The sequence below is a fragment of the Spermophilus citellus genome, assembly GCF_964194105.1.
Source record: "Spermophilus citellus genome assembly, chromosome: 7".
NCBI classification, from domain to species: Eukaryota; Metazoa; Chordata; class Mammalia; order Rodentia; family Sciuridae; genus Spermophilus; species Spermophilus citellus.
This window is the reverse complement of record NC_138188.1, coordinates 97,390,887-97,418,698: the sequence shown is the minus strand read 5'-3', so window position 1 is coordinate 97,418,698 and position 27,812 is coordinate 97,390,887. Positions and strand designations below refer to the sequence as shown.

Genomic DNA, 27,812 nt, shown 5'->3' with positions numbered 1-27,812 from the left:
TACATCAATCCATTATTTTCTCTTTTCTCTCTCATGGTCTCCCAAATGTGCTGTGTGATATATGATGTTGGCAACACTCAGAGAGCTACAATGATAGGTGATTATAAATTTTTGATTTAAAACTTTATAAGTTTCCATTTCAAATATGGTTAATATGAGCATATATAATTCACCTTACAAAACAGCTCTTTGGAGTCCCCTTAAGTGCATAAAGCAGTATTGATACCAAAATGTTTGAGAACTGGTGCTTTCAGTTACTCTGACTGCTCTAGTACCAGAAACCTAGCAAAATACAGAGTGATGGTTCCACTGAATTCAAAACTATGTGAGCTATTGAACCTTTGAAATCTTTTATTTATTTATTTATTTTTTTTGGTATCTAAAAGCAAAACCAAAACAAAACCAAACATCAGGAAGTGTACCATGACCCATGGCCCATGTTAAAGGACACAAATTGGGGGACCTTCCTCTGGCCAGGTCAGAGTCCTCAATTTGTGCTTTTGTGATTAATCAGAAATGTCAACTGCATCTTTTATGGAGTGAGAGATAGAAAAGAGAGAAGGGTTTCACACACACAGAGAAAAATATAAGAATTCCACATTTCTCAAGAGAGTAGCATACATCGAATATTTACAGGTGACACGTTTAATTGTTCAGTACTTTAATACAAATATAAGAAATAATACAGAATTAAATAACACATGAAAAGCTTACTAAATATATAAATATTCAATTCAACAATGAAAACAACTTACATTTTAATTTCTAGGTTACTGGATAGAGAAAGACAAGGGAAAAAAATACTGAAAAGAAACACACTAATTTGGTCTTATGGTTAAGAATCCATATTGTTCTACTAGTTAGAACAATATCTTTAAGATAAAGTCATTGTAAGTTCATACTTGTCTCCTCTCCTGTGGTGGGAAGTTGTTAATTCATGGGAAAAGGATCCAGGAGAGGCCAAGTGTATGAACAGGCTGACTGCTCTACAGGATGTCTAAATATCTGTTTTCATAATATATTTATTTTACACTAGACTGAGTTCAGAATGAGGGCTGGAGTCATAGGATGGGACAAATGGTCAGGGGAAGCATGCTGTCTTTAAAATGTGAGCTATTGTCTAAGACTAACACTATTTATACTGCTACAAAAATAAGTTAAGTAGATAAGTTAAGGTTGCCAATGTTATTTCACAATAAATTCTGTCCTATTTTCATCATAGTAAACCTCAGAGAAGCACACACACACACACACACAAAAAAAAAAAAAAAATGGCAGGGAAACCAAAGGTTCTAGCAAGGTCAACAATTTGCAAAACAGTGAGCAGCTAATAGACTAGATCCCAAACAGGGGGAAAACAGGCTCCTGGGCCTAAGAACAACAGAAGAGACAGAATAACAGAAAGGCAAAGGTAGTCTCAGAAAAGTTCTTTGGACCCTTCATATTTTTTCTTCTCTCTCTCATTTCTTCCTTCTTTTCCAATTCCTTTTTTTTTTCTTCCTGGAATTACATCAATTTTTACAACTGCATGGTAAATTATCAGGTCCAACACTGTTGCTGTTTTGGATGAGGACACAGACACTCATTGAGGTAAAGTGACTAACACAGTGTTCCCACCGGTGGGAGCCCACGTCAGCCTATGAGCTCAACGTCCTGATTCTAAGTCCAGTGCCTTCCAACAGCACAACACTGCATTGCTTTACAAAATCAAGTCCTACAACAGACCTGAGAGGTAAAATGACTTTCTCTTGGACTTCAAACACTGAGTAGCTTAGATGGCAGTGAAAAGTTGTGGAATTCTTAAAACATTCATTCCCGCCTCTTTTGCTCATATAAGTGCCTTGAAGAATGACCTATTTTCCTCCTGCTTTCCTCTTACATCAGATTCAAGTAGATCAGGGAAAATCTTTCAGGGTTCCGTGTGGCTCCTCTAGGGCTCTGGATAAAAGAAAGACCAAGATGTTAACTTTGGACATGCATAATTTCTATGTTCATGTATTTTAAGAAGATATGCAATAGAAGGTTTAAGAAACTCAGAAATCTAGTGTATATTTCATCAGTAAAGATGAAGAAGTAGATGTTCCCCACCCAAAATGATAAGTGAACCATGATGTTCTTTAAAAAACACATAGGGCATCCAAGAAATATCAGTCTGGAGAATCACCTACGATTACAAGTAAAAGGACATGTTCAAGAATGTCAAATGATCTAAATGTGTTTTATTGATAAGCCCTGGAGCTTTGTTCCCAATGGAGAGTAACTTGCTAGACCATACATTGGGAATGGTCACAAAGTAGACACAGGGACTTTTTCAGGGGCTATTGACTTTCTAGCGCATAACCTGAGAGGACATGCTCCTCTCTACAAGGCATGTGGACTTGAAATAAGCCCTACAATTTATCCTGGCTCTAGTTCTCACTCTCTATGTAATCTTGGGTAATTTATGGGAACCTGTGAAGTTCTGGATATTTCAGAGCCTGTCAACATGTCTAATATCAACCATTAATGTTCCACAGAAGTACAATTTTCCCCCCAAATTAGCTCAATACTAAAAAACAAACAAACAAAAACCAAACCCCAATGAATTATTACCAAAATAAAATATATATAAAACGTAACTCTAGTTTTCTAACTATAATCTCATTTTTAATTATTGGATTCAACAGACATAAAATTACTGTCAAATTGTTATCATGGTATCTATTTTACTCTCAGTTATATGCTTATTTTACTTCAGATTAGTAAGAAATGGTTCTTGGAAGGGCAAACATCCTCAGACCATATTTATGTAACATTGGTCTGTAATATCAATGAAATTTTCCCTGCAATTTTCACATCTGCCATTTGTTTGCTAGAAGCCACCTCACCTTCTCTCCTCTATGGTTGATTTATTCTCTCCTTTCAAATCTAGTGTATATTTCATCAGTAAAGATCATTAAACATCACCACCTCAGAGAAATCTTCCAAACAAATTGCACATAGTTTTCTTGTCACCTAATTCTATTTCCTTCTGTGTGATGTACTGTGTTATTTCCTAACAGTCACATTCTCAGGACTTAAGAGCATATCCTTTGTTTCTAGTTCACTGGTGGCTTCTCTGTCCCACTGGCCTATCATCTCCACAAGAGTGGCAATATCCTTTTTTGCTTATTATAATTATTAAAACACACATGGAAAAGTTATTAATAAATATCTGTAAAATGAATGAATGAATAAACTTCTGCAAGCCTTGGTTTTATCATCTGTAAGACAGAAATAACCACATTTTCCTCATACACTGCTGTGAGAATTAAATGTAACTTCTAGAAAATCTACTCCTTTCGTCCCATGAACATCCTTTTAAATATTTTAGTGCCCAGTCCATTTTTCCTTTCGTCTCCAATAACATTCCCACTTCCAAAGTTTTCTCCTCTAAAATCTAAGCACTTTCCCCTATGACTATTTCTTTTGGATTATCATTTAACAATAACAAACATTTTCGTATGACCCAACCACTGACTGGAGTCCAGAATAATAATCCAAATGACAGCATAGTTTTCTTTAGAGAGCATTAGAATAATTTGATGTTTAAATCTCTTAAGCCTGACTTTGAATGATTGAATGTTTGATTTTTGCATCTAGTTTAAAAAGATTTTTTTTCCTTTCTCTAAAATATAGCTTCTCGAGCAAATATGTCCATATGCCCTCCCTCCCCAACAAAAGGAGCCATACTTTACTCACAACTCTTAATCAAATGGAACCTTTGAGCTTCTGAGCTCTAGGATGCATGAGAATCACCAGAAGAACTGGGTCATTTCAAACACCTAGGACACACTTAGAGATTCTATGGTTTTAGGCAGCTCAGATGCATCTTTTAAAAACAAAACAACAAAAAAAAATTGAGTCATCTATGAACCACTTTTAAGAAAGAACAGAAACTATGAGTTATGTTTAAGATACACAGAACAGAGGATGAAGAACTTGTTTAACGAAAAAAGGAGGAAACAGTAAGAATAGGGAAACCAAATGGAACACCCATGATTCAGTGCTGCTGAGCAGCCCAGGGCAACTTGGGACCAAAAGCCACTGCTAGCCTGCTTTTCCTGACATTTTTGGTTTCCTAGAAACCCATTCACACACTTCCGCACAGTAACTGTTCTCATTCTACACCCTGACTCCCAGTAACTTTAATAATTAACTATTTTGTTTCATCTTCCAGCAAACAAAAAGTCTAATCAAAACAGTTCCCCATATCCAAAAAGAAATAAATACTATACACATATCTAGAATCAATTTAGGTATCATATGTTCCTTTCGGCACATGCAGGCTTTTAGGTACATATATTTTCTGATTTTATCTCCCCTCTTACCTTCACTCCAAACTTCTCTCAAGACTGCTACTTCAGTGACTAATAAGGGTTCTCCCTTCCATATTCGCCTTCCCTCGTGTCTAAATTTAGGTATCTTCTAAAATCTTTCTCAAAACCTACCTGCTAATAATCATAATGTCTTCCTCCATTTAGCTATTTAACCTGGACACCCCTCTATCATTTGTACAATTCACAACGTTGATAAAACTTTGAGGGACCTTAGATTTAGTAATAACTGAAACTAATTATTTACTGGAAACTAACTATGTTGCATTTGTGTGCTGGACCTTTATTGGTTCACACTGATGGTTAAATTGTTGGTAACCTGAAATTAACCATGGTGGGAATATCTGCGCCACAGAAGCTGGCAAGAGCAGATCTATCAGCGTTCCCCCAAATTGGTTTCCCAACACACCATTGTTTCAAGGCACTTTTCTGGTCCCAGGTATTCCCTTCCGAATCCTCACAATGGCTTACCCAAAAGTACTCAGCTAATTTGTCAAAAGATAGGACTTGATCTAAATCGCTGAGTTACTTTTCTTTAGAGAGCACTAGAATAATTTGATGTTTAAATCTCTTAAGCCTGACTTTGAATGACTGTTACTGGTCACAGTTGCAAGTGAAAATAATGACTGGTTGGAAAATAACCAAATCTATAGACATTTATAATCATCTGTGCTAAAGTTGACAGTTAAAAATTTAAAGTCTTACGTGATTCTGCAATCTGCATTTGGGGTAAAATTGGGAGTTCATAACCCATGTCAATCTAATGTATGAAATATAATATGTCAAGAGCTTTGTAATGTTGTGAACAACCAATAAAAAAAATGTAAAAAAAAAAATAAAAAAAAAATAAAGTGCACATATATCGAGAATAGTTTGATAAGGTCTGATAAATGTGCTTGCCTATATAACAAACACTGCATTACAGATATAATATATTCTTTTATTCCAGAAATTTCCTTATACTCTTCTGCAGGCAATTCCTCTCTGAGCAAGTAGTATTCTATTTTTTCTTATTGTAGATTTATTTTGCTCAGTGTAGATTTTCATATAGATGGAAGCATAACAATATCTTCTTTTTTGGCTTCTCTTTTTTCATTCAATATGTTTTTAAGATTTTTGTCCATATTGCTACCTATGTCAGCAGAGTATTTTATTCTTGCTAGTAGTATTTCACTGTATGAATATTTGACAATTTGTTTAGCGTTCTGCTGTGTGTAAGCATTTGGATGGTTTCCAGTTTGACCTATTATGAATAAAGCTGCTATAAACTTTGAAAAAAAAAATTTAAAGTCTTAAAGGAAGAAATATTTTTATAGAATTAAAATGTCATGTTTAGTTTCTGAATTATTTCATGCAACTTTGCATAAGATTAAAATAATTTCAGCCAGATAGGAGGCATAAGTCCAAGAGACCTGTTATACAATCTGATGTCTATAGTAACAATGTATTGTATCCTTAAAAATTGCTGAAAGTGTAGATATTAAGTGTTCTCACTACAAAAAATAAGTATATGAAAAAATGATACATTAATTAGCTTGATTTAGCCATTACACAATTACAAACATCATATTATACACCATATGTGTATATATATATATATATATATATATATATATATCTGTACTCAATTTAGAAAATTAATAATAAAAATTACTGACACATACTTTTAAAGTAGATTAAAATAAACTTGTATACCTAAGTCCCAAAGATATTCAATAAATAATCTTGTTTTTTTTTTTTTTGTTTTTGTTTTTGTTTTGTTTTTTTCGTACTGAGGATTTAAGCCAGGGATGCTTTACCATGGAGCAGATACCCAGCCCTTTAAAAAATTTTTTTTTTTTGAATTTTGATACAAGGTCTCACTAAGTTGCTTATGGCCTCACTAAATTGCTGAGGCTGGCCTTGAACTTTAGATCCTCCTGTCTCAGCTTTCTGAGGCACTGGGATTACAGGGATGTGGCACCATGTCCAGCATAATCTTTCAAAGACTCACAGAATATAAGGCCAGTCCTCTCTTTTTGATGTACAAATATAAGAGAAATTTGGGGAACTTACAATCAGTGACTCTTAGAACTAGAAGCACTTGTCAGCCTTAGTGACATTCTGTATTGTGTGTTTACCAAGGGCAAAAGGTTCTTGTGGTGTTCTCTTGTCCATAGACACTTCCATAATTATCCTCCAAGACATGTAGGATTTAACACTAAAGTTGTGACTTTTGCAAAACTTGTCTTGCAAAATCTCATTTGTTCATTATTTTCTAGAGGAAATATATATCTCCACTATATATCCTGTTAGAAAGACTTCATTTATTCATTTCAAACACCCTGAGAATTTCTTAATTTATTTTTTCTGATAATTCTAACACTTTTACACCTGCTATGTTTAGTCAAATATATATATAATACGTATTATAATACGTATTAGATTATCCAAATTATATAACACATATATATGATCTGTGTACAAAAGAACTTTCATACTCTGGTTTCTCTTCAGAGCAAATAAGTCTTTTTCCTTTCAAAAAAAGAAACTGCTAGTGGAAGAACTGCTGCACAGTATATGGGCTGTTGACATCAATTTGGATCTATAAGTAACGATTTTAAAGAATTTTAGAAATGATATGGAAAACATTAAGGTTGCAAAAACTATCATGGCTTTACAATATTCTGCAAGTATTATGGACTCAAAAATCACTGTTTTAATGAGTTATAATAAATGGGAGAAGACCAATGTGGTATGCCAAATGTCACTAGATACAGCAATAAGTATAATCTTTCTACCTTTACCTTCCACAGAGAATCCAATGAACTTACTTATGACTAAGCTATTAAAGGAACCCAGAATTACCTGCCTTTGTGAGGGGGTTGTGAGTAGAGAGAAGCCAGAAATACATGAGAACCAAGATTCCAAATAAAAGGAAAAGGTTTTGTAACATTAGAGCCTAGTGATGGTTAGTAAAAGGAAAGACAGCAGAAGTCATGCTTTTGGGTTATAGAATTGAGAGGCAAAATACAACATTGAAAAATAAAGCCCTGCCTTGTTTGAGATAGGAAATGGATGAGAAAATCAAAGTGATGTTCTCAGAGATTCTGACCAGTTTCTGATGTTCTTTGACGTAGGGTAACCACAAACAAAGCTAAGGCTGTGGAATTACAGACACAGAATGCTTTCACTGGGAAGTCAGTTGACAGCTGCTCCTCTACCCAGCTCACTCCCAATCCCTCTATGCATTTGTGGTAGCCTCATGATGGTCACCTCAAAGGTCCACATACTAATTCCAGGAATCTGTGAATGTGTCACTTTATATGGTAAAAGAGATTTTACTGATTAAATGAAGGGTCCTGAGATGGAGAGATGATCCTGGATTATAGAGGTAGACACAATGTCATCACAAGGGTCCTTCTGAGGGAAAAAGGGAGGCAATAGAGTCAGCCAGAGTGATGCAACAGGAGAAAGACCCAACTGGCTGTTGCTAGCTTTGCAGGTAGAATGTGACAAAAGGATCAGGAAAATGGGTAGTCTCTAAAAGCTACGTTTAAAAAAAAAAAAAAAGGATTGTCCACTACTGCCTCCAGAAAGGAACAAAGCCCCGTTAGATAGATGGCTTGAGTTTAGTGGATGAGAACCATTCTGGACTTCTGACTTAGGATAACAAATTTGTGTTGTTGTAAGCCACTAAATTTGTGATAATTTGTTAAAGAAGCAATAGAAAATTAGTACAACACTTATGATGTTTCCTTCTCAGGTAAACCATGCTGAGTACTTTCATAAAGAAATCCAATCTTTTCCAGATTAAGAACCATCAAGTTGATTTCTTGTAGCAGTGGGGAGTAAAAGCTTAAATCTATTCAGAGCCAAGCTTAGTGGTAGGGATAAGATGAAGGGCAAGACGGTGGAAAAGAAAGCAACCAGTAATTAGACTCTAAAGAATGCAAGCTAAAATGCAAAAGCAACAGAGATGTGGGAGGGTTGTTCAGCTGGGATATTTTCTCATTCTTGATTTTTCATTAATGTGTGTAACAGAAGACACTAATACTGATGGCAAATCTCCTTGAAACAGTCCCATGACTGCAATGGAGCCAAATAAATTCCATGCATTTATGATTATGTTAAAATGAACCCAACTAGTATGTATAACTTAATGAACCAATAAAAGCAACAACAACAACAAAAATTAAACAAAGCAGCCAGAAGGATAAGGAGCCAACAGAATGAGTGTGCTATCTGAGAAGTGAACTGGGATTTAATTACTGGGTACGATATTGTGAGGTTTTGACACCTAGAGGTATTCCCATACACTAAAAAGCAAAATTTGGGTCACGTAATCTAAGGTGGGTTTAAGTGTTGAAGAGCAGAGAAGCAAAGAATAGCTCTAGGCAAGAATGTCCAGATTTTAAGGGCCTGTAAGGTAAGAACTTTGTGATCAGATTTTATCGTGCTATTTAGTCATGTCGGGTGATATTTATACATGTGTGAAAATTGTAAACTTTTTTTTTTTTTTTTTTTAGGAAAATAGCCTTGGAGTCTGAAATGTCACCTAGAAAGTGACATTTCACTGAGCAGTTCAATAAAGATTCCCCATTGCTTTCCCCATACAAAGCATCCCATTCCTTCTCCTTGGAAGTCTGAGGACATGGAGGTAGGAGTGGGGATGAGTATGAAAAACTTATTTTGCAATCCAAATTGTCTTAGGAACAAATATTCTTTGTAATGTCCTTCGAACTGATGACCTCCTTCACCACCACAACTTGTTTATTGAGCTTTTTTTATTTGATGTAGTACTAAGCTTAAAATAGGAGTCAGTGTTGTGCTCCTACCCAGGAAATGGGGTTTTCCTAACATAGCGATTGTTTCGTTGCAAGGATCCATTCACAGGTTGTTGTGAACTGAAGGAACTCAAGGCAAACATGAAGATCATGTGGCTGGAAAATACATTCCTACATGAAATTGCTAGTAGTTTAAGACAAAGTGAAGTTAGAACATGTATGTTACACTATTGGTCTAAATTTTCTATGGTTTTTCAACTCAGCACTGCCAATCAAACAAAACAGACAAAAAAATGACAACTCAAATATGTCCACAATGGTCTGCTCTTAAGTAAAATTTCTTGTATTTTTTTTTCTGAGAAACATGTAATCATTGGTAGGTGGACTAATGAGAAATAAAATATTATTCTCACTGGGTGCCATGGTACACACCTATAATCCCAGTGGCTCAGAAGGCTGAGTCAGGAGGATCATGAGTTCAAAGCCAGCCTCAGCAACTCAGCAGGACCCTAAGCAACTCAGCAAGACCTTGTCTCTAAATAAAATATATATATTTAAAAAAGTGCTGGGGATGTGGTTCAGTGGTTAAGCATTCCTGGGTTCAATTCCTGGTACCAAATAAATAAATAAATAAAATATTATTCTCAACCTCAAGTCTGAACCTCTTTGTCCTATATGGGGAAGGCACAAACTTATGACACCACTGCATTTTAATAGAAAGAACTATTATGAGATGGAAAATTTCCCTAGGAAATTTTAATGTTTTTCTCATTTTCTATTTCAGTAATAAAGTACTAGATTTATGAAAGAAAAAAAAGTATATTATCTGAAGTTTATTAGTCTTATTATGGTAGTCACCAGGGAAATAACTCATGATCCTATTAGGAATGTGCAGAGAAGTGGCCTATAACTCATCATATCTTCCTCCAAAATGAACTATACAGCTGACAAAACCGGTGTCATGCTTTCTGTCATTAAAGAACATTACAAGAAAAGTCAGTCAAGGCTAACTTCTTTGCAAATATAACATCAACCATTGGCAATGACCCCTCTGTGCAGAAATTATAAATTTGTTGACTTTTGTGGGTAAATGAATAGTGATGACGAGCTTAAAAAAAAAAGAAAAAACTTTGGTCATTTATCAAACAGGGCTGACTTGAACAGATTTTTATTATTGGCTACTGGGCAGCTCCACAAAGATGATCAAAGAATCATCTTTGATGATTCACTTAATAAACTCAAGCACTAATTCATCTTTCTCCTCTCTACTTCACTACGAACTCTGAACACACACCTACACCCACAAATACACACACACCTCAGTTCCACTTTTTCACTTCCTAATTTATGCTCACCGCATCATTTCTCAGGGTTCAGAATCCTGGCTCTGGTTTTATATGATCATGTTTCCCTGACCCCAAAATTTAGTGCTTTAGAAAGATGATGAAAAGAAAAGGAAAAAGAAAACAAAACTAAAGTAAGGAAAAATGAAAGTCCTATGTATAGGACTATTCCCTTTTCTCACAAATTAATCAACAAAATTCCTTACTTGAAGAAATAATTTTTTTAAAAAAGAAAATATAACTTAACATTTGGTCTTAATGAAACACCATTTCCTTACTTAGCTCTGAGCATGTAAGCTATCAGCATAATTGACATTTGGTATTACTAGCTGTATACAGAATCACTCTCTGGCTGTGAATTTTTTTTAATCATCAAAATCAACTCATTTAGAATATGCCACAGAACATTCAGAGAAATTTACTGAATTGGCCATATGTCATGAAGACATCACCAGTAAATGGTAATCCTAGTGCTTACAAGCTTTAACACAAGTTGAGGTGTTTATTTCATAAATGAGGAAAAACTTGGGCACAGAAATAAACTGTCTCTTTTTGTTTCAAGAATTGGATATGGTATTGAATTACTGCATTTCCCAGAAAATCCAACTTTCACTTAATGAACACAGGGCAATGACATTGCAAATATCCCTAATGAGTGGAATTTACCTTGGGCTTTAACAGTTTGTATTATAAGACTCTTTTCCAAGAGGAACTTAAAAATTACTTTGACTACTCTATGCTTTTCTGCTTGCATTTTCACAAGAACAATACACTAAGCACAGATTAAAATTAATGCAATTGATAACAATGGCTCTGTTTAAGTCAGGAATCCAGGGCATCTGTAATGAAAAGAGCATTCTGGCAGAGGTCAGGAGATCCAGGTCCTGTTAAGAAGCTGTGTGACCTTAGAGAAGGAAGTTGAATCCCCTCTCTGAGCTTTAGTTTCCAAATTAGAAAAGTGAAATATTTGTATAAAGAGGAATTTCAGCCTTTGATATTCTGTCCAGTGCTTATGTATTCATGTGCCATAAGAGTATCTGATCTGTAATCTCCTCTTCCAGATAGAACAAATTCCTTTACTTACTTTTGCAAAAGGGCTGACACTGACACTGAAGATTTGCTGCTTCTTAAGTGAATTCACAAGAATTAACTTGGGATTAATGTAAGGCTTATGCAAAATAAAGTGATCAAGGAAACTAGAACATGAAAGACCCAGTCCATGAAACATAAAATGAAAAGGAAAATAAGGTAGTCTTTGAAGGGGGATTTTAAATTAAAAACTAAAATAACACTCAAAACCAACATTTTTTCTTTCCTGAGCTCAGACCTTCAGCCATCTAAGATGTAGGAAACTCCCATATTACCCCCTCACCCTAGGAAACTCCCATTTCACATAACACAAACTGAAACTTTGTGCTCATTTTAACAACTTGTGCAATATAGTGCACTGTTTTCAGAAACCAAAGAAATTTTAATCTTTCTACATATATAGGTCACTTCTCTTGTTTCTAAGGCATGTCTTCTTCTATAATATCTCACAATATCTTAGACTTGGCATTTATGAGGTAATGAATTTACAATAGAAGGAAGGAAATCTAAAAATTCATTTAAAAAATCTATCCATCATCCCTTTCATTCATTCATTCATTCAATAAATGAACATTTATTGAACATGTGGTATAAATAAGATGTCATGATAGATGCTGTGGGGGATAAAGAGAAACTCACAGCCTACAAGGGCAGAATGACATGACACAATTACTGTAAGTGTGGATCACCTGTATGTTGCCGATAGTGTTTGAGACATCATGGGAGTATAACATAGGAAGTGCTATTTAATGAGTGATCATATTGGACAATTTCACAGTCTCTTAAATGGGCAGCTGGCTTGTGGAATGCTGTAAAAAGAGAAAAGATTGTCCTTTATTAACAGGTAGAGAGGACCTTGCATGGGTGCCAGACTTCTTTCTTTGGTTCTGCCATGGAATGACTCCATTGTGATCAAATAAACACTTTAATTCTCATTTCTTTCCTCTCCTGAGCCCTCTTTCTCTCTCAGCTCATAAAATAATTCATCTTTGAAACATCTTAGCAAATGAAAAGGAGAAATGTCCAATTGCAAGAAAATAATTCTAAAGCATTTTAAAACTGCACCAACAATTTATGTATTTTGGAAACAACAAACAAAACACATGTGGCCATCCCCTAATTCATAACTTCAGATGATTCCCAAATTATTAAAACAATCATGAAACTTGTTGCATTCTTTGTACTCCTTGTAATGACTCACCTCGGTCCTGATTCCGGTGACGTTTCCAGTATAATAAGATTGAGATTAAGACCAGAAGAATTACCAGAGAAACAATGCTTAACAAGAGTGGAATTGAAAACCAAAAGCCTGTGGATATTGAAGGTAGAAAAAGGAAAATCACAAGAGGAAGCTGTTGAGGCAAAAAAATACTGATACAGCAACAGGTATGATATGAGTTTTTACAAGAGTTTTTAACTGAAATTAACCTTAAATGCACACCTGCAGAGATCTATATTCATGACTTCAGATGATTTTAATAATATCTAGATAACGTTAGTAATGGTAACATGTTTTATGCAGTTACTATATAATAAGGTCTTTGTATTATCTCATCTAATGCTCAAAATGTTCTAAGTCAGGTATTATTATTATTATCTGACAGATTTTTTTTTTAAATCCGAACCTCTGAGAAGCCAGCGAGCTTCAAATTAAAGCAGCAAGAGGAAGAAGAGCAAAGCACATATTCTTTTTCCTATAATGCAAGTTTATTGGAATATACTAAGTAAAAAGCAAAGAAAATCATGAACCTCATGATTTCAACTCCCAGATATAACTTGTCTCAATGTTTTTACTGCATTTCTTCTAATCTGTGTCTTTGTTTATAAAACTCTTTCCAGGTGTCAGTAATGGAACTTGGCCTAAATGTCTTCCTCAATACTACTTTGAAACACAAAGCAAAGAAAGAGCTGAAGTGTCTAGTATCTTCTCCATAATGGATTTTTTTTTTTCACATCACAATTTAACTAACCTTCAGACAGGGATTTATCTAATTTCTATAGTTCTAGTGCTTTGTCTAATACTTTTAGTTCAAGGTTTTTAGAAAATGTTCACAGAGTAAACTAATATACCAGTGGCTTTAAACATTATATAAGTCAAATTTAGCATTCCTCAAATAGAAAATATGTTCCTCTTCTTGTTTTTCAGTGAAATTAACACTTTGCCTTGGCTAAACCTGAAAATCTCTTCACAAATGCCCAAATCTAACACCACAACCCTTTTGGCCAGTGAGCTTCACACAGGAAAGCTTTGCCACGTTTTTTTTTAAAGCACCCAAAAGAACAGCAATATTTTTAGGAAGTTTATTACTGAGTGCTCATCTAAGAGTTGATGCTTCAAAATTACAGGAGAAATAAAATTCTGGCTATCAACACTAAGACTTGCTCCCTTTATTCTCTCACCCATCTATGAGGCTCATAGACAGTAGTTCAGAAGGAAACACAAGAGAGCAAAAGGGGCTTGAATGGGAGACAGATTGTTTTAAAGTAGTGATGAAGACTCTTCAGATGGGCCCTTTCCTACTGTAGGTTATACAGAGATTTCATCACAGATGTCAGGTCTTCCTTCCTAATCCCCCCCAACTGAGCTGATGCCCCACCTCTCCACATTCAGTCCCCATATGGTGAACCACTACTTTCTTTTTGAAGCATGAGGTTTTACAATTTCCCAGACACTTTTCTGTATCCCTAGTAGGCTATAAGCTCTGTAAGTGCAGTGATTGAGTCTTGCTTGTTGTTGAATTTGTTGTGTTCAACCTAAAGATTAGTATATAACAGACACTCAATAAATCTTAGAATGAAATAAATGAATGAATGAATGAATGTATGAATGCATATCAGCAATAGCATTTGATAAGTGCATCACATTTCCCAAAATACAGTACTATCCCTTATTTGCAATTTGATTTCAGTTACCCATGGTCAATTGTGGTCAGAATATACTCAATGGGAAATTCCATAAATAAATAATTCATAAAATTTAAATTGCATGTCATTCTGAGTCATGTGATGACATCTTACGCTATCCCATTCCATCCTGTCTAGAATGTGAATCATCACTTTGTCCAGTGTATACACACAGTGTATACTACCAGCCTGGTAGTCACTTAGTAGCTGATTGGGTTATCAGACAACTGTTGTAATATCACTGTGCTAGGTTCAAGTAATGCTTACTTTACTTAATAATGGACCCAAATCACAAATGTTTATTAAGGTACATTGTTATAATTTGTTTATTTTATTATTGGTATAAACATAACTATAATAAAATCATATTATATATAATATACATATATTTATATTATATAATAATGTATATATATTATATAATAATTATATATAATATAATAAAGCCATATTATATACGTGTGTGTATACACACACACACATACACATACGGTTTAGTATTTTCTGCAGTTTCAGGCATCCACTGGGCATCTTCGAATGTATCCTCTGTAGATAAGGGGAGACTACTATAAAATTTGCTTTATTTGCTTCCTCAACTCTGCTTCTCTTTCCTTACTTGTACCTTTCTCTCCCCAATTACTTCCTTTGTTGAGAGACTCAAAGTCTCTGAAGGATATTTGCCACCTTCCAGTCGGATATATGCAGATGTGACCATAGCATCTTTGCCCTCCTTCTCTTACCTTTGTTCACAGTTTGCTTGTACTCAGTCACAGTCCCCTGGTACAGCACTTGGCAGATTACCTCCTTCCCCACTTGACTTTTGGGGTCTTTGACACGGAGTATGCTGGTGACAGATGTGGTCCCGTTAGGGTGTAACAGACTCTCGGTACTGTTCTCAATCCCTGACCCAGCAACCTTCCAGGAGATCATGGGTGCTGGGCGGGCAGTGGCAGAGCAAGTGATATTTAGGTGGTCTTCAAAGAAATTGTAGTGAAGGAATACTGTGGGCTGTACTGGGACAAAAAAAATATATATATGACCTGCCATCAGTTAAGCACATAGTCTCCTTACAGCGATGAGGAAAAGGTCCTTACAGAATGACAAATGGAAACTAGTTAGATGAGGTCGTACATCCCACACCCACTGGGGCTGCTAGGCTGTATAGAAGATTCCCAGTTATTTGAGGTCTCCTTCTCTAATCTGCAGGATAGAGAACGGCCTGGTGTAAACCTGTGATGAGAAAGGCCCTTTCTGTAACTGTCTCCAGCAGAACTAGCTGGATGGATAGAAAGTTATGGAAAAGTCAGATGTGACTTGTCTCTCTCAAATATTTCAAAGCCTAATTATTATGTTCTCCTCTTGCATGAATAATGTAGCACCTCTCCCTTCGTTTGGGTGTTCCTCTCAAGTAGCTTGACAGTAACCCCCACCAGCACGTGTATACATGTACTCTGCACCTATCAGAAGCACAAGGATAGGTGTAGAACAGACAGCCCTAAGGACTGCCACTTAGTGATACCAATTCTTTTTTTTTTTTTTTCTCAAAGCTGAATGAGCAAATAGGATACAGAGAGAAGACTTGGAAAATCTCTGTTTGAAAGATGTACACAAAATACAAACTAGCAATTCCTATCCTATAACCTGAAAAATCAAAATACGGCAGTTAAAGGACTTTAGGCCTCACCTGATAGAGTTAAGGGAAAATAACTAGCTTATGAGAAAAAAAAATATAATTTTCAGGCCAGCCATAGCCTATTCCCTTTTAAAATTTCCCCAATGACTTCATTTCATTGGAATGTAGACTTTATCTCTGCCAAGCAGTGCAGAATATTCTTTAGTTGGCTTTGGAGCCCCCAAGACAATTACAGGGCAGCACCAAATTAAAGCTGGTCTATACTTTTAGGTTAAGAGGTGGGTGGATGAGGAGGAGTAGGGTTGTAGAACTACAGCTGTGTCCAAAGAATGTCCAGATTCCAAACAAAGCAAGCACTGGAGGTAAAGAGAACAAAGGAAGAGAGAGGAATGTGATTAATGTGGCCAGACTAGGTGTCCAGATTCTTTGGAGATGTACCAAAGAATGGCTTAGAAGGAGAGGTTTGGTGGAAGAGAACAGTATTACAAGCTGCAAAACTCAAGAGTCATCTGATTTTCAGGTGAACAAATAATACAGAAAATTAGGAGTAAGGGAGACAGATTAGGAGAAAGATGAGAGAAAAAGAAGAGAAGAAATAGGAACAGAAATCCGAAAATTATGACCTAAGAAAGAAAAAAAAAGAAAAACAAGATAAGGAGAAGGGAAATATGATGGAAGGAAGGAGGGAGGTGGGGAGAAAAGTGAATGGACAGACAGAAAATGACAGAAGCGAAAAGCAAGAAGAAACCCTGACATAAGTTTCTGCGGAGAGGATCCAGCATGGGCAAAATAAATGAAAGAAACTTGTATTTGGTATTGTGGTGCCTTCCTTAAATTGTGACCTCAATGAATCTCCTCTCCTCCTGTGGCCAATAATGTTGGCATGCTTAAAGTCTCACATTAATATTTTTAATAACCCTGTCGAAATTTGTCTTTTCCTTCTTAAAGCCACCGCCAAGTGTGCCATGTCTCCAAGTCATCCCTCATCCCTATATCCTAATCCTTAGCAACATGATAGTGAAGAGGAAAGAAATCTCATCAAATAAGCCTATTGGATTTTAAGAGAAAGCTGACTGCAGGTTCAACGAATCTGGCTTTGTCCTTAGTTCCAAAAGGGTCAAGTTGTAAGAGACTCCAGGGATAGTCTGTTTCACATGTACTGTCCAGACAAAGAAACTCCAGTGGAGAAAGCATACTAGATATTCTGGGGCCACATGACTGATGAGGGCAGTGCCAGGTCTCACTGGTGCCACTGATTCTCAAGAACTTGCTGCCCTCATTATTGTCCACAGTCATGTGGACAGCAAGATCCCCAGAGGAAAGAGAGCTCCAGCAGAACAACTCAGGATAGCACCACAAACCCTCAAAGAAAAGGAAAACCACAGCAAATAGCTACTAGAGACATGAAAGGCTGTGTCTTCTAGTGAGCCATTCTGTGACTATGAACCTGAACAACTAGCCATACCACCATGTTCCAAACATTCCTGCAAATAGTGTCTCCCCACAGGCAGTGCATTCGCAGAGATTCTCACCATAAAGGGTGAGGCAGGCTGTTCTCGAGATCTTCCCAGAACTAAAGGTGTTGAAGAGACACATGTAACACCCCTCGTCCTCCAGCGTTGTGTTCCAGAAGGTGATGGTTGAGTTCTGGAGTCCCAGCTCGGTGATGTTCACTCTGCCCTGGTAGGCAGGCTGGACCACAACCCCATGGTTCCTGCTGTAGGTAACCATGTTTTCTGGGCTTACAGCCTTCTTTTTCTGCCATGTCACAATCAAGGCTTCGTGGGCAGATTGCAGAGAACATCTTAAGGATGCAGGTGTGTTCAGCAGCAACTTTTCATCCTGGGTCACCACTTCCTCTATAGAACCATAAAAGAACATGTGTGTTTTAAGACTTTAATACATACTTTCATACACACATGAACATGTTTTCCTGATAATAAACAAAGTGTATGTGAAAGTCAATTTTTAAAAAGAGAAAAATGCAAAGAAGAAAACAAAATTATTTACATACCTGTTCTTGGAAGAGAAATATATATTTGTTGAATCTTTCAAAGTAGAGTAATAGAGTATAATAATAAGAAAGAAAATGCTCAGAGACCAGGAATTGTGGAGAATCCCTGTAAGTTGGAAAACAAGTAGAATGAGATTGAAGATGAAAACTGCTAGACTGTATAGAAGATTCACCAAGTACGTTCATGCTTGGAGAGTTAGAAGCCAGGAGCCAAAGGACAACAGGCAGAGTGGTCAGTTTAAGCAAAGAAGATAGATCAGCTCTATTCATCACACACACACACACACACACACACACACACACACACACACACCCTACAAAGGAAGGGGATATCACAGAGATGGCTGCCTCCAGAAAGCAGGAGGATAGGCACATCGGATAGAGAGATACACAAGACAGCGCTCTGGGAGGCTTGTGGTACCTATGAGGACCTTGAAGCTTTGCTACCCAATGACAATCTATGCATCCCCATTTTCACTGAATTTTATGACAGTAATTTCTTGTGTTCTGCAATGTTGGCCACTTACTCTCTATGACAGAGAAACCTCCACATCATAACAAACAACCATGCATTTGAGAAAACTAACACAATGAAAAGGGAAAACTAAAGTCCACAAACCCAAGAAGCCAGACCAAATAAATAAAGGTATCATAAATCAATAAATACTTTGACATGAATATATCCAAAGTGTGTAAGAAGACAATTTTGTAAATGGTAGAAATTAGAGATGTGCAAAAAGAAAAATACAAAATCCCAACAGATTGCTCAATTAACCGAATGGATACCACATTAAATGTGTAGAAGTTCAGGTCACAGAATTCCTCCAGAATGTAGCACAAAAGGATAAGGATATGAAAGGGACTCAAGAAAAATTCAATGAGCAGACTTAAATGTTCCAATATCAATCCAATAAGATTTGTAAAAAGAGAGAAAAGAGAGTGGTAGACAAAAGCATTTTAAGAAGGAAAATTATTTTTCAAAATGAGGAAAAGAACAATTTAAAGTTAGATATATCAGTCATGAATCTTCATGCACCTAACAACCTAACTCTGAAATATATAAAGCAAATATGAATAAAATTACAAACAAAAATTTAAAATCCACACTTATCATTGGGATTTACTATACATCTTTCAGAATCTTTAATTCCATATATTAAAATGAACAAAGAAAAAAACATCAAATATAAGGATAGAGAAAATTTGAAAAAAAATGTTTATTCATATACTTTATATATTTAGCATAAAACATTTCATATTTACATACATACTATATAGCATTTATGGATATATATATATAACTTAAATATATAATACTCAAAGAAAGACTGCATAATCTTTTCAAAACACATATAAAATATTTCCTAAAATTGAAATCAGCTACCAAAATTTGCTATACTTTGTGGACTTGAACACTTTTCACAATGCAATAAAATCATAAATTTACACACTTCTTTTAACTTTTTATTTATACTAGAAATCAGCAGAAACCATAAATTATAACTAAATGACAGTGATAGCAAAAAATGTTAAATCTGTGGAAATAGGTAAAGCAATTCTTAGAGGGACAAACCTTATCCTAATTATGTTTATTAGAATATAAGAGAAATTGAAAGTGAATATTAATTTACTCCCACACCTACACCCCCCACCTTAATGAAGATAAAAGTATCCATTAATATACCAATACATAAAATGTAGACTTGATTAAAAACACCAAATTTGTTTTCAAAGATGAATAAAATAGATAAAATGTTGGCAGCTATTGTAGAAAAAAAAAAGAAGACTGCACCAAAAAGAAATAAAATTAAAAAAAAAAAACAACAACTCCCCAACAGTACCAGGGTTAAAAAGAGAAGCAGAGTAACAGATTATATTCTGGACCCCTGTTGTGTGACTCAAGATTTAATGATAGATACTCTTGGGGCATAGAGAAGGTTCTGGGAGGCAACACCTGTTGGTGGGGTTGAGGTGTCCTGAAAGTTTGTTGAAATTTTGGAGAGCAAAGAATGGAAGAAATAGTTGCTTTCAGAATGTGGTGGAAAAGAGATCAAAAGTAGGTTTCAACACCTAGGTAATTTTTTCCTCCTTGACTATGAAAGAAGCCACTGATGGGAAATTTGACCATTCTTTGTTGCTGGTATGGAATCCATTTAGATTTTCCAATCAGTTGGTAAATACTGGATATTGTGGACCAGGGTTTTGATGGGCATGAAGCCCACATGTCCTTCACAATCATCACCTTCCCCTGTGGGCAATGTTGAGAAACAATACACTGAAAATGATTAAAAATTAAAACTTAGAAAATAAAGTCCAACAGAAAAGTCAGCAGTGACCTATGGGGTTGAGCAGGGAGAAATAGGGAATTCAGCAGTCAGATGGCATGGGTACGATTTTTACATGATAAATAATGTGAACCTACATATCCTCTATATTTCACCACTTTCTATATTTTTCTGTAAAAAGAGGGCATGCCCAGTTTTAAGGTTGTGACATTGTCTTCCAAAAATATCGAATCCATTCAGACTCCCATAAGCATTCCCATATCCTTACAAACAGAGGAATTACTATGTCTTAAAGTCTTTTGGTGGGTGAAAAATGACAACATAATTTAACTCAAAGAAGATATTTTTCATAGGCCTGGTTCATCTATGGAAACAGCTGTTCTTCTCTTCTGCAAACAAACATGTGAAAAGCGGAAAGAACCACTCCCATTCTTCCAAGCAAATTACATGCTTCAATAATTCATGCAGACAAATGGAACTAGCAGCACAAACAGTGGTTAGTGGCCAAAGTGTCCACCCCAGACATTGCATTTGCTGGACTCGGGGCGGGGGAACTGAGCATCATTACCTTGTGCTGTACACAGCACCACTGCTGCCATGCCCCAAATCAGGCTGTAGGTGGACAGATGACAGAAGGGCTTCCTGAATACCTGAAGACAGAAAGCAAAGTACAGAAATGGGGTTTGCATTTGGATAAGGCCAAGGAATCTTCCATCTAAGTGCTATTTCAGGACATGTTTGGAGAGTTAAGTTTTCCCCAGAGAATTTGGTTTTGTGGAAGTAATTAGAGGTTATAGATAGAAGAAATAACAGAGTATTCAGGATGTGGAAAGGGCAAAGCTGCAGTGTGGCTCTTTTGTAATAGCAATTGGCCCTTGCAATGGGTGGCCTTGCTCCTAAACCACCATTGTCAAGAGCAAAGTCTCAAAGATGTAGCATCACTGGGGAAAACAAACTACCTTAAATCAATACAGAAAATGCAGAGAATACAAATGGAGAATGTATCCACTCCTCAAATAGTCCATGTCTGTTAGTATTAAGAAAAACACTTCAGAAACACGTAACCACCTAGAGATTTGTGGAGTCAGATTCCCCCGCAAATGTCACAAGTTTTGTATAAATTGCACCTTTTAAAAAACCAGTACTGGTTTTAATTTGATTGTTTTTTTCTTCGTTGCTGTGTTTTCATGTGTCTAGGCAGAAATCCTTGGCCTTCTTGTAAGTCATGGGGCTATTTAAGGGAATGTTATCTTGGGCATTGCTTTCTTCAAAAATGAGCAGGAAGGGTGTATTCAGTTGAACTTTTCCCTACAGCCGTCTCATGGGTTCCTTCACTTGGTCTCCATGGATGTTCATTTTAAGGAAGACAGCAAGAAATGTAACTCAGCGAGATCCTTTCTCTAAATAAAATACAAAATAGGGCTGGGAACGTGGCTCAGTGGTCACGTGCCCCTGAGTTCCATCCATGGTACCAAAAAAACTAAATAAATAAAATAAAGATGTGTAAGAAATTTAAGTTTTCTCTAGCTTTTTCTGGCATGAATTTTATGTCCTTGGTCTTTCATATGAAACTTGAATGTTTAGGATCTTGCTTGTGCGAAACTTGAGATTCCTTCCTGCTTTCTTGTGGCAGAGCTCTAAAGCAGTGGGTGCCTGACTGTCTGGTTTAAAAGACCAGGAGACAGAAGCAAAAGACCAGAATCCAAAAACATACAAGATAATATGTGAAAACAACACTCCAACTTCCATTTTGCCTCAGGTGACGAAACCACTAATGATGACAATATTAACCTTTATTGAATATTTATTATGCACCACACACTGTTCTTAGCACTTGAGATAAACTACTTCATCTAATAGTTCATATAAACCTATTACAGTACCCTCTTATTGAAGCCAGATTTAAAGATAGGTAGTTAGTGTAGTTAGGTAAATCGGGTCTAATATCAAGTAAGATGAATAAAATGGAGGCCATTATTGAGAATGGAATCCAGGAAACCAGAGCAGCACTTGGGGAAATTGAATTGTTATGTCCCCAATGCCCAGAGCCCATCCCAAGGAAATTTTAATGAAGCAGCTCAAGGCAAACACCCTAGGCCCTTCCAGCCAAGATTACTCTTTCAGCCCAGGGGTCCCCCTTTCTTTGGGCCTTCCCACCTACATTCCATCACTTGCAAGATAAGGGAGAACAAAGGACAAGGAATGCCACAGGAATGCCAGGAAAGCTAAAGTAGACCTTCACTATAAAACAGGGAAGACCTCCTCCTTCCATGGATTCTGCCTTTTGGGTCCCCTTCTTCCTCCGGGAGAAGTCTTTTCTGCTGTCCTTTAATAAAGCTTCTACTTTCCACTCTACACTTGCCTCCATGTGCTTCTCTGGTGTTATACACTTCAGCATTCAGGGAAGCAAGGACTCACCGGTAAACAGCGGTAACATTATTATCACCATTTCCAAAATGGAGAATATGAGACACAAGAGAAGTTAACTTTTCTAAGGCCACACACACAGCTAGAAAGGCTGGATTTTAAACCCAGGCAGTTTGGCTCTAGAGCTCTTAACCATAATCCACTACAGAAATACTGTAATGTTCCTGGTTTTAATAAAATGATATTGTTACTGCCTTTTACCAAATCACTATTATAAGGAATTATTAAACTCTTAGTCACCAGAGATCCCTGCTTCATTGCCCTGGAACAATATACTACATTCAATTTTGAAACTAGTACCCTAAGGAACATTTAATGAGAGCCACTGAGAAACTTTCTGGAAACTCTGGTGGTGATAAAGCATCCCCCACAGATGTCTGACTTAGTGTTTGGCTTCCATCTCCACCCCTGGGGCTCAGCACCTCCAGAGATGCTCTCCCAGCTCATGTTACTGTGCTCTTCTCCCTGCCCTCCAGCTCCCCCTCACCACCCTCTGGAGGCCTTGAAACTACCAAGCTTCTTTCTGCATTAGTTCTTTTAGGTTTTCCATTAGCTTCCAGTGCTATGGGTCCAATGAATGAGAAAAGAAAGGAGTGAATGAATACATTTATGAATGACACTAGATTCATCAAAATGACTTTTCTTGTGAACTCTGATCTCCCAGTCACTGGAGTCATCCTGGATTTCACATTCTCTCACTTCCCAGACATGTCATTAGTCACTCTACACAATACATCATACTTTGTGAAGTCCCTGCTCCTCACCTTTCCTGGTCTCGATTCCTAACACTGGGTGTTTTGTGTAGTTGTCTTCCTACTTACTGAGCTTCTGCTATCATTTATTCTGTCATTAATAATCTCTCCTGAGTCTGACTTCATGCCAGTCACTGTCCCTGGTGCTTGGGAGACAGTGGTGGATCAGGCAGACACAGCATCCCATCTCAAATTAAGTTCACCATCCAGCTTATATACATACATAATACTATTAGACAGATTTTCCTTAATATTCATCTTTGTACAAGTTACCACACCCTTAAGAACCTTCTATCTTCCCTGGTTTTTTAAAGAAAATAGATCCAGCATTTTCACCTAATTTGATCCATTCCTGAAAACTCATCTTCCACTGCTTCCCTACATATCCTTCCCCTCTTATCTATTTCTCAATGCACCACACAATTCTCTACCTTAGTATTTTTGCTTAAACCATTCCCCTACCAAAAATGAATTTCCTGATTTTTATTTAGATCTTTTAGGGCTTTCTGTGAACCTGATTTCAGTCATTTTAGGGCACAGCGATCTTGTGCCTCAGAAGCATTTTTTGGTTAGGTCTGTGAGCCTGTTGGTGCACCAAATAGACTTAATCGCCGCCCCCCAAAGGCTTCTACTTCCTTATATCTACCATCCCACCAGTTCCAGATCTTGTTTAAACACACCAGTCCACTTTCCACCTTGAGAGAAAATGCCCTCTTCCAAAACATAGCTCCCCCTATGCCCCAGACCCTGAGACACTGCTCCTAACCTGCATGCCACCTGTCTAGCATCCCTCACCCCAGTCTGTTATTCTGTTTCTTTGCTCTTGTCCATCGGAAAACATTTAATACTAAAACATGAACTGCCAATTTTGAAACTTCTTCTCAGACTGTGCTAAATTTCAGAGGCTGGGACATTGTCTTGTTTGGCTAGAAATAATCTCTTATCTAACCACTTTTTCTATTATCCCACAAGAACCTCAGGACATCCTGACCACTTTCTCCAAGTTCCAATCTATTGCCACAACAAACCCAGCGTGGGTGTTCTGTTCTAAACGTGCAGATGTTTTGTCAGACCTGCTTAGCTCCAGCTTCTGCTATAACTTGAAGATTTCTTCTAAACTATTTGAACCATATCCACTTAAACAGCCTTAATTCCATATCAGGTTGCAAAGGCTGGTACCTGAGGGATTCTCATCACTTCATTCTCATTGGTTGCCTTAATTAAGCCTTGTTTTTACAATTGCTTTTAAATAAAGTGATTAAAGACAGAATAAATGATAGCAAAAGCTCTGCTAGAGTTCATTTTCCCCAATACTCTAAACTAGATCCCTGGGGTTTCCAATTTCTTCTTGTGGCCTTAGGATGGGGGGAACGGTGGGGGAACAGAGTCTTTGAAGACCTAAATATCTTTTTCTTACCTGCCACAGGAATTTATCTTTCCTTTTCCTGTCCTCAGTGGGAGCATCCCAATTTTAATAAGTTTTTTTCTTCCCACTGTATAGACATCTTAGTTCTAATTAGTACATATCTTTTCATCCCTCAGAGGGTAACCATGACCTAAAACTTACTGGGAAATGTTCAGTAGAACTGTCAATGCAGGTTAGATCATCCGATGTTTTGCAAACATTAATCTCATTATGCAACCTTGATTTTTTTCTTCAGGAAGAGAGGTAACCACCTGCCTAAGCTACACTTAGGCATATGGCTGTAATGAGAGGAGCCCCAGTTGTCCTGGCCCAGTCCGTAGTTTGGGATTAATGTTGTGATGAACATCAGAACCAGGCTTGTCTCGTATGTATTCATGGGAGCACCAGAGCTGTCACAGTCTGGATGAATCCAGAGATGGATAATCTCCAACACATTTTGTTTTATTTTCAGTTAAAGCTATTGTGGCAAGAGATATTGGCATCCTAATTCCATGCTGTTATAAGAAATAATTATGTGCTTCTCTCATTGAAAACCCAGGCCCTAGCAGGCTGTCATGAGAAAATGCAGAATTGGGATTTCATAGAGAAAATCTGTTTCAGGACAAGAGAAAAAGCAGACATATACCAAAATGCAAAACTGTGGACTGGGAGCCAGCAATATTAAGAAACAAAAATACAGTGACAGAGTCAAAGGTAATCTGAAAGAAAACCCCACTGTTAAAAAAAAATCACAATTGTTCCTCTACTCTAAGTAGAGTAACTGAAAATACTGCCAACTTGAAAACAACAGGATTTTTATTTTTTAAAGAAGTCTATCTGGCATTACTGTATGGTAGCCACAAAGGAAGACTCTGGCTGACTTGAGTTTTGCCTAAAACAAATAATGTATAAGGTAAGACAAATCATTTTGCCTGAGACAAAAGAAATATATATAAATAAATAACAGTATTAACCTCATGGTTAAAAAGACTAAATGAAGTACAGGCAAGAGATCTGAAATTCATAATGCTACAAAAATCTAAAACTCTTAAATGTTAATATGATGTCATGGTGGAAAATTCTACACTTCACATTATCTGATATGTTGTAATCATAAAGGAGGCACTAAAAATATTTTATGAAATTACCTCCAGGCTGTGTGTATAAGGTCTATATTAAAAACGAGTGAGACTTAAGTTTGCTTCCAAGATATCTCATTATGTATAAATTATGTAAATATTCTAAATTTTTTTTAAATCTGATATCTAAAATACATACAGTCCCATGCATTTTGAATAATGGGTATTCAGCCTGTAACACACGTAAAGCTCCTAAAATTGTGCCTGGTACAAATAAGCACTAAATCAATGTTGCTGTTATCTCATAAGCATATAGTAGGAATAAAGTATTTAGCAGTATTTACTGCAGTCTAGGATTTAATAAATGCCTAAACGTGTGAGGTAGCTAAAGAGATTAATCAATGGAAACAAAACAGGAATCCAATCATGAAAACAAAGAAATCCACAATGGCCCTCACAGAAAAGGCCAGATTTACCAAGGCCCAGACCTTACCTCAAAACATCCCACCTGGCAGGTACACATCTCTCTTCCTCTGAGAGTTTCTAAGTCCGAACCCCCACCCCACCACATGTAGCCACATGGTCTTATAAAAATTAATCTCTCTTCCTGTTTATTTGTAAAATGGGGTAATAATTCCTTCTTGTGATGATCAAGAGCATCTATCCAGAAAAAGACACTAGCTCACAGACTACCATTCTCCTTTGTTAAAAAAGATAATGAAGTAACTAACTGGCTGTGTGGTCTTGCCAGTAAACTCTATATGAGTATATTACCTTGAGGCTTTAATCGTATTTGATTATTTTTACCTAATTATATACCAGTAGGGCATACGAACATCCTCGCCTTTGACTTTGGTCATATAAACAGATCCAGAATAAACAAAATGTCGGCCTCCCTAGATATCCTGGGGTTTAACCCTTCCCAGAAACAGGATCACAAAGCGTTTCAATCCCCTCTCAATTGTTGCTGCCGCTTTATCGGATCTTTCATGGCTTCCCAAGACAAGAGCCCAGAGGAGGCAGCAAGGCTGAGCATCAAAGAAGCAAGGAGCTCTCTGGGAGCAAGCGAGATAGGAATTCTGCATCCCCACCGCATCTTTGGTCGCCAGCGCCGAGCCAGCCCAACGCCTGTCACCCCCTTCTCAGGGCAGTGTAAGACAGGCTGTGCCTTGCTCTCCCCGGGAGCTGCAGTCAGCCAGTGGAGACGCCCTAAGCACCCGCAGCCTCCAGCGCTCGCCTCCCGGCCCCAATTTCTCTGGGCGGAAAGCAGTAATCTTTCTCGGGGAAGCTTCACCCTTCTCCTTTCCCCAGGAGAACCACGACACCAAAAACAGCCTGTCAACCACCCTTTAAAAGGCAAAAGTCGCTTCTCAGCAGGGTAAATCTCTGAGAAGAATGCGTTGGCCATCAGCACCTCCGACCAGCTCGGACCGGACCGCGATCAGCCGCAGCTCCGTGCATTCTTCCTGCCTGCTGCCCGCCCCAAGACCACCGGCTCCGCTTCGCCCATCCGGCGCCCTCCTTCCCATCCCCTAGCCCCGCTCACCAGCCTCTCCATTCTGGATCCCAGCCGCGCGCGCGGGGTGGCCGGCTGCTGCTAGGAAAAGGGCCGGCAGTTCTCCCCGACCAGTCTTTGCCCCCGAGCTATGCCGGGGAGGGGAGAGGATCCCAAGCGTCACCTGCTTCAATCTGTATCCTTAGCACCAGAAATGGTGGTGCCCCTCTCCGCTCGCTGGAGGCCTCCGGCTGGGTCTCCGCCT

At 37.4% G+C, this 27,812-nt stretch overlaps 1 protein-coding gene across 4 annotated transcripts; it reads right to left on the bottom strand.

Annotated features, from left to right (window-relative positions):
- Positions 1-629: 629 nt before the first annotated feature.
- LOC308653542 (OX-2 membrane glycoprotein-like) lies at positions 630-27,812 on the bottom strand. 4 transcript variants are annotated; one of them, XM_081302125.1, is made up of 7 exons: positions 27,599-27,812; positions 20,958-21,039; positions 17,623-17,949; positions 15,198-15,470; positions 12,755-12,862; positions 12,243-12,362; positions 630-1,938 (listed from the first exon to the last, which is right to left on the bottom strand). In XM_081302125.1, the coding sequence occupies exons 1-6, from the start codon at positions 27,608-27,610 to the stop codon at positions 12,271-12,273; spliced, it is 894 nt and encodes a 297-aa protein (XP_081158251.1). In that variant the 5' UTR covers positions 27,611-27,812; the 3' UTR covers positions 630-1,938; positions 12,243-12,270. The 4 variants fall into 4 exon arrangements, with proteins under 4 accessions (XP_081158251.1, XP_081158253.1, XP_081158252.1 ...); XM_081302127.1 differs by lacking the exon at positions 12,755-12,862; XM_081302126.1 differs by lacking the exon at positions 12,243-12,362 and having other exon boundaries at positions 27,599-27,811.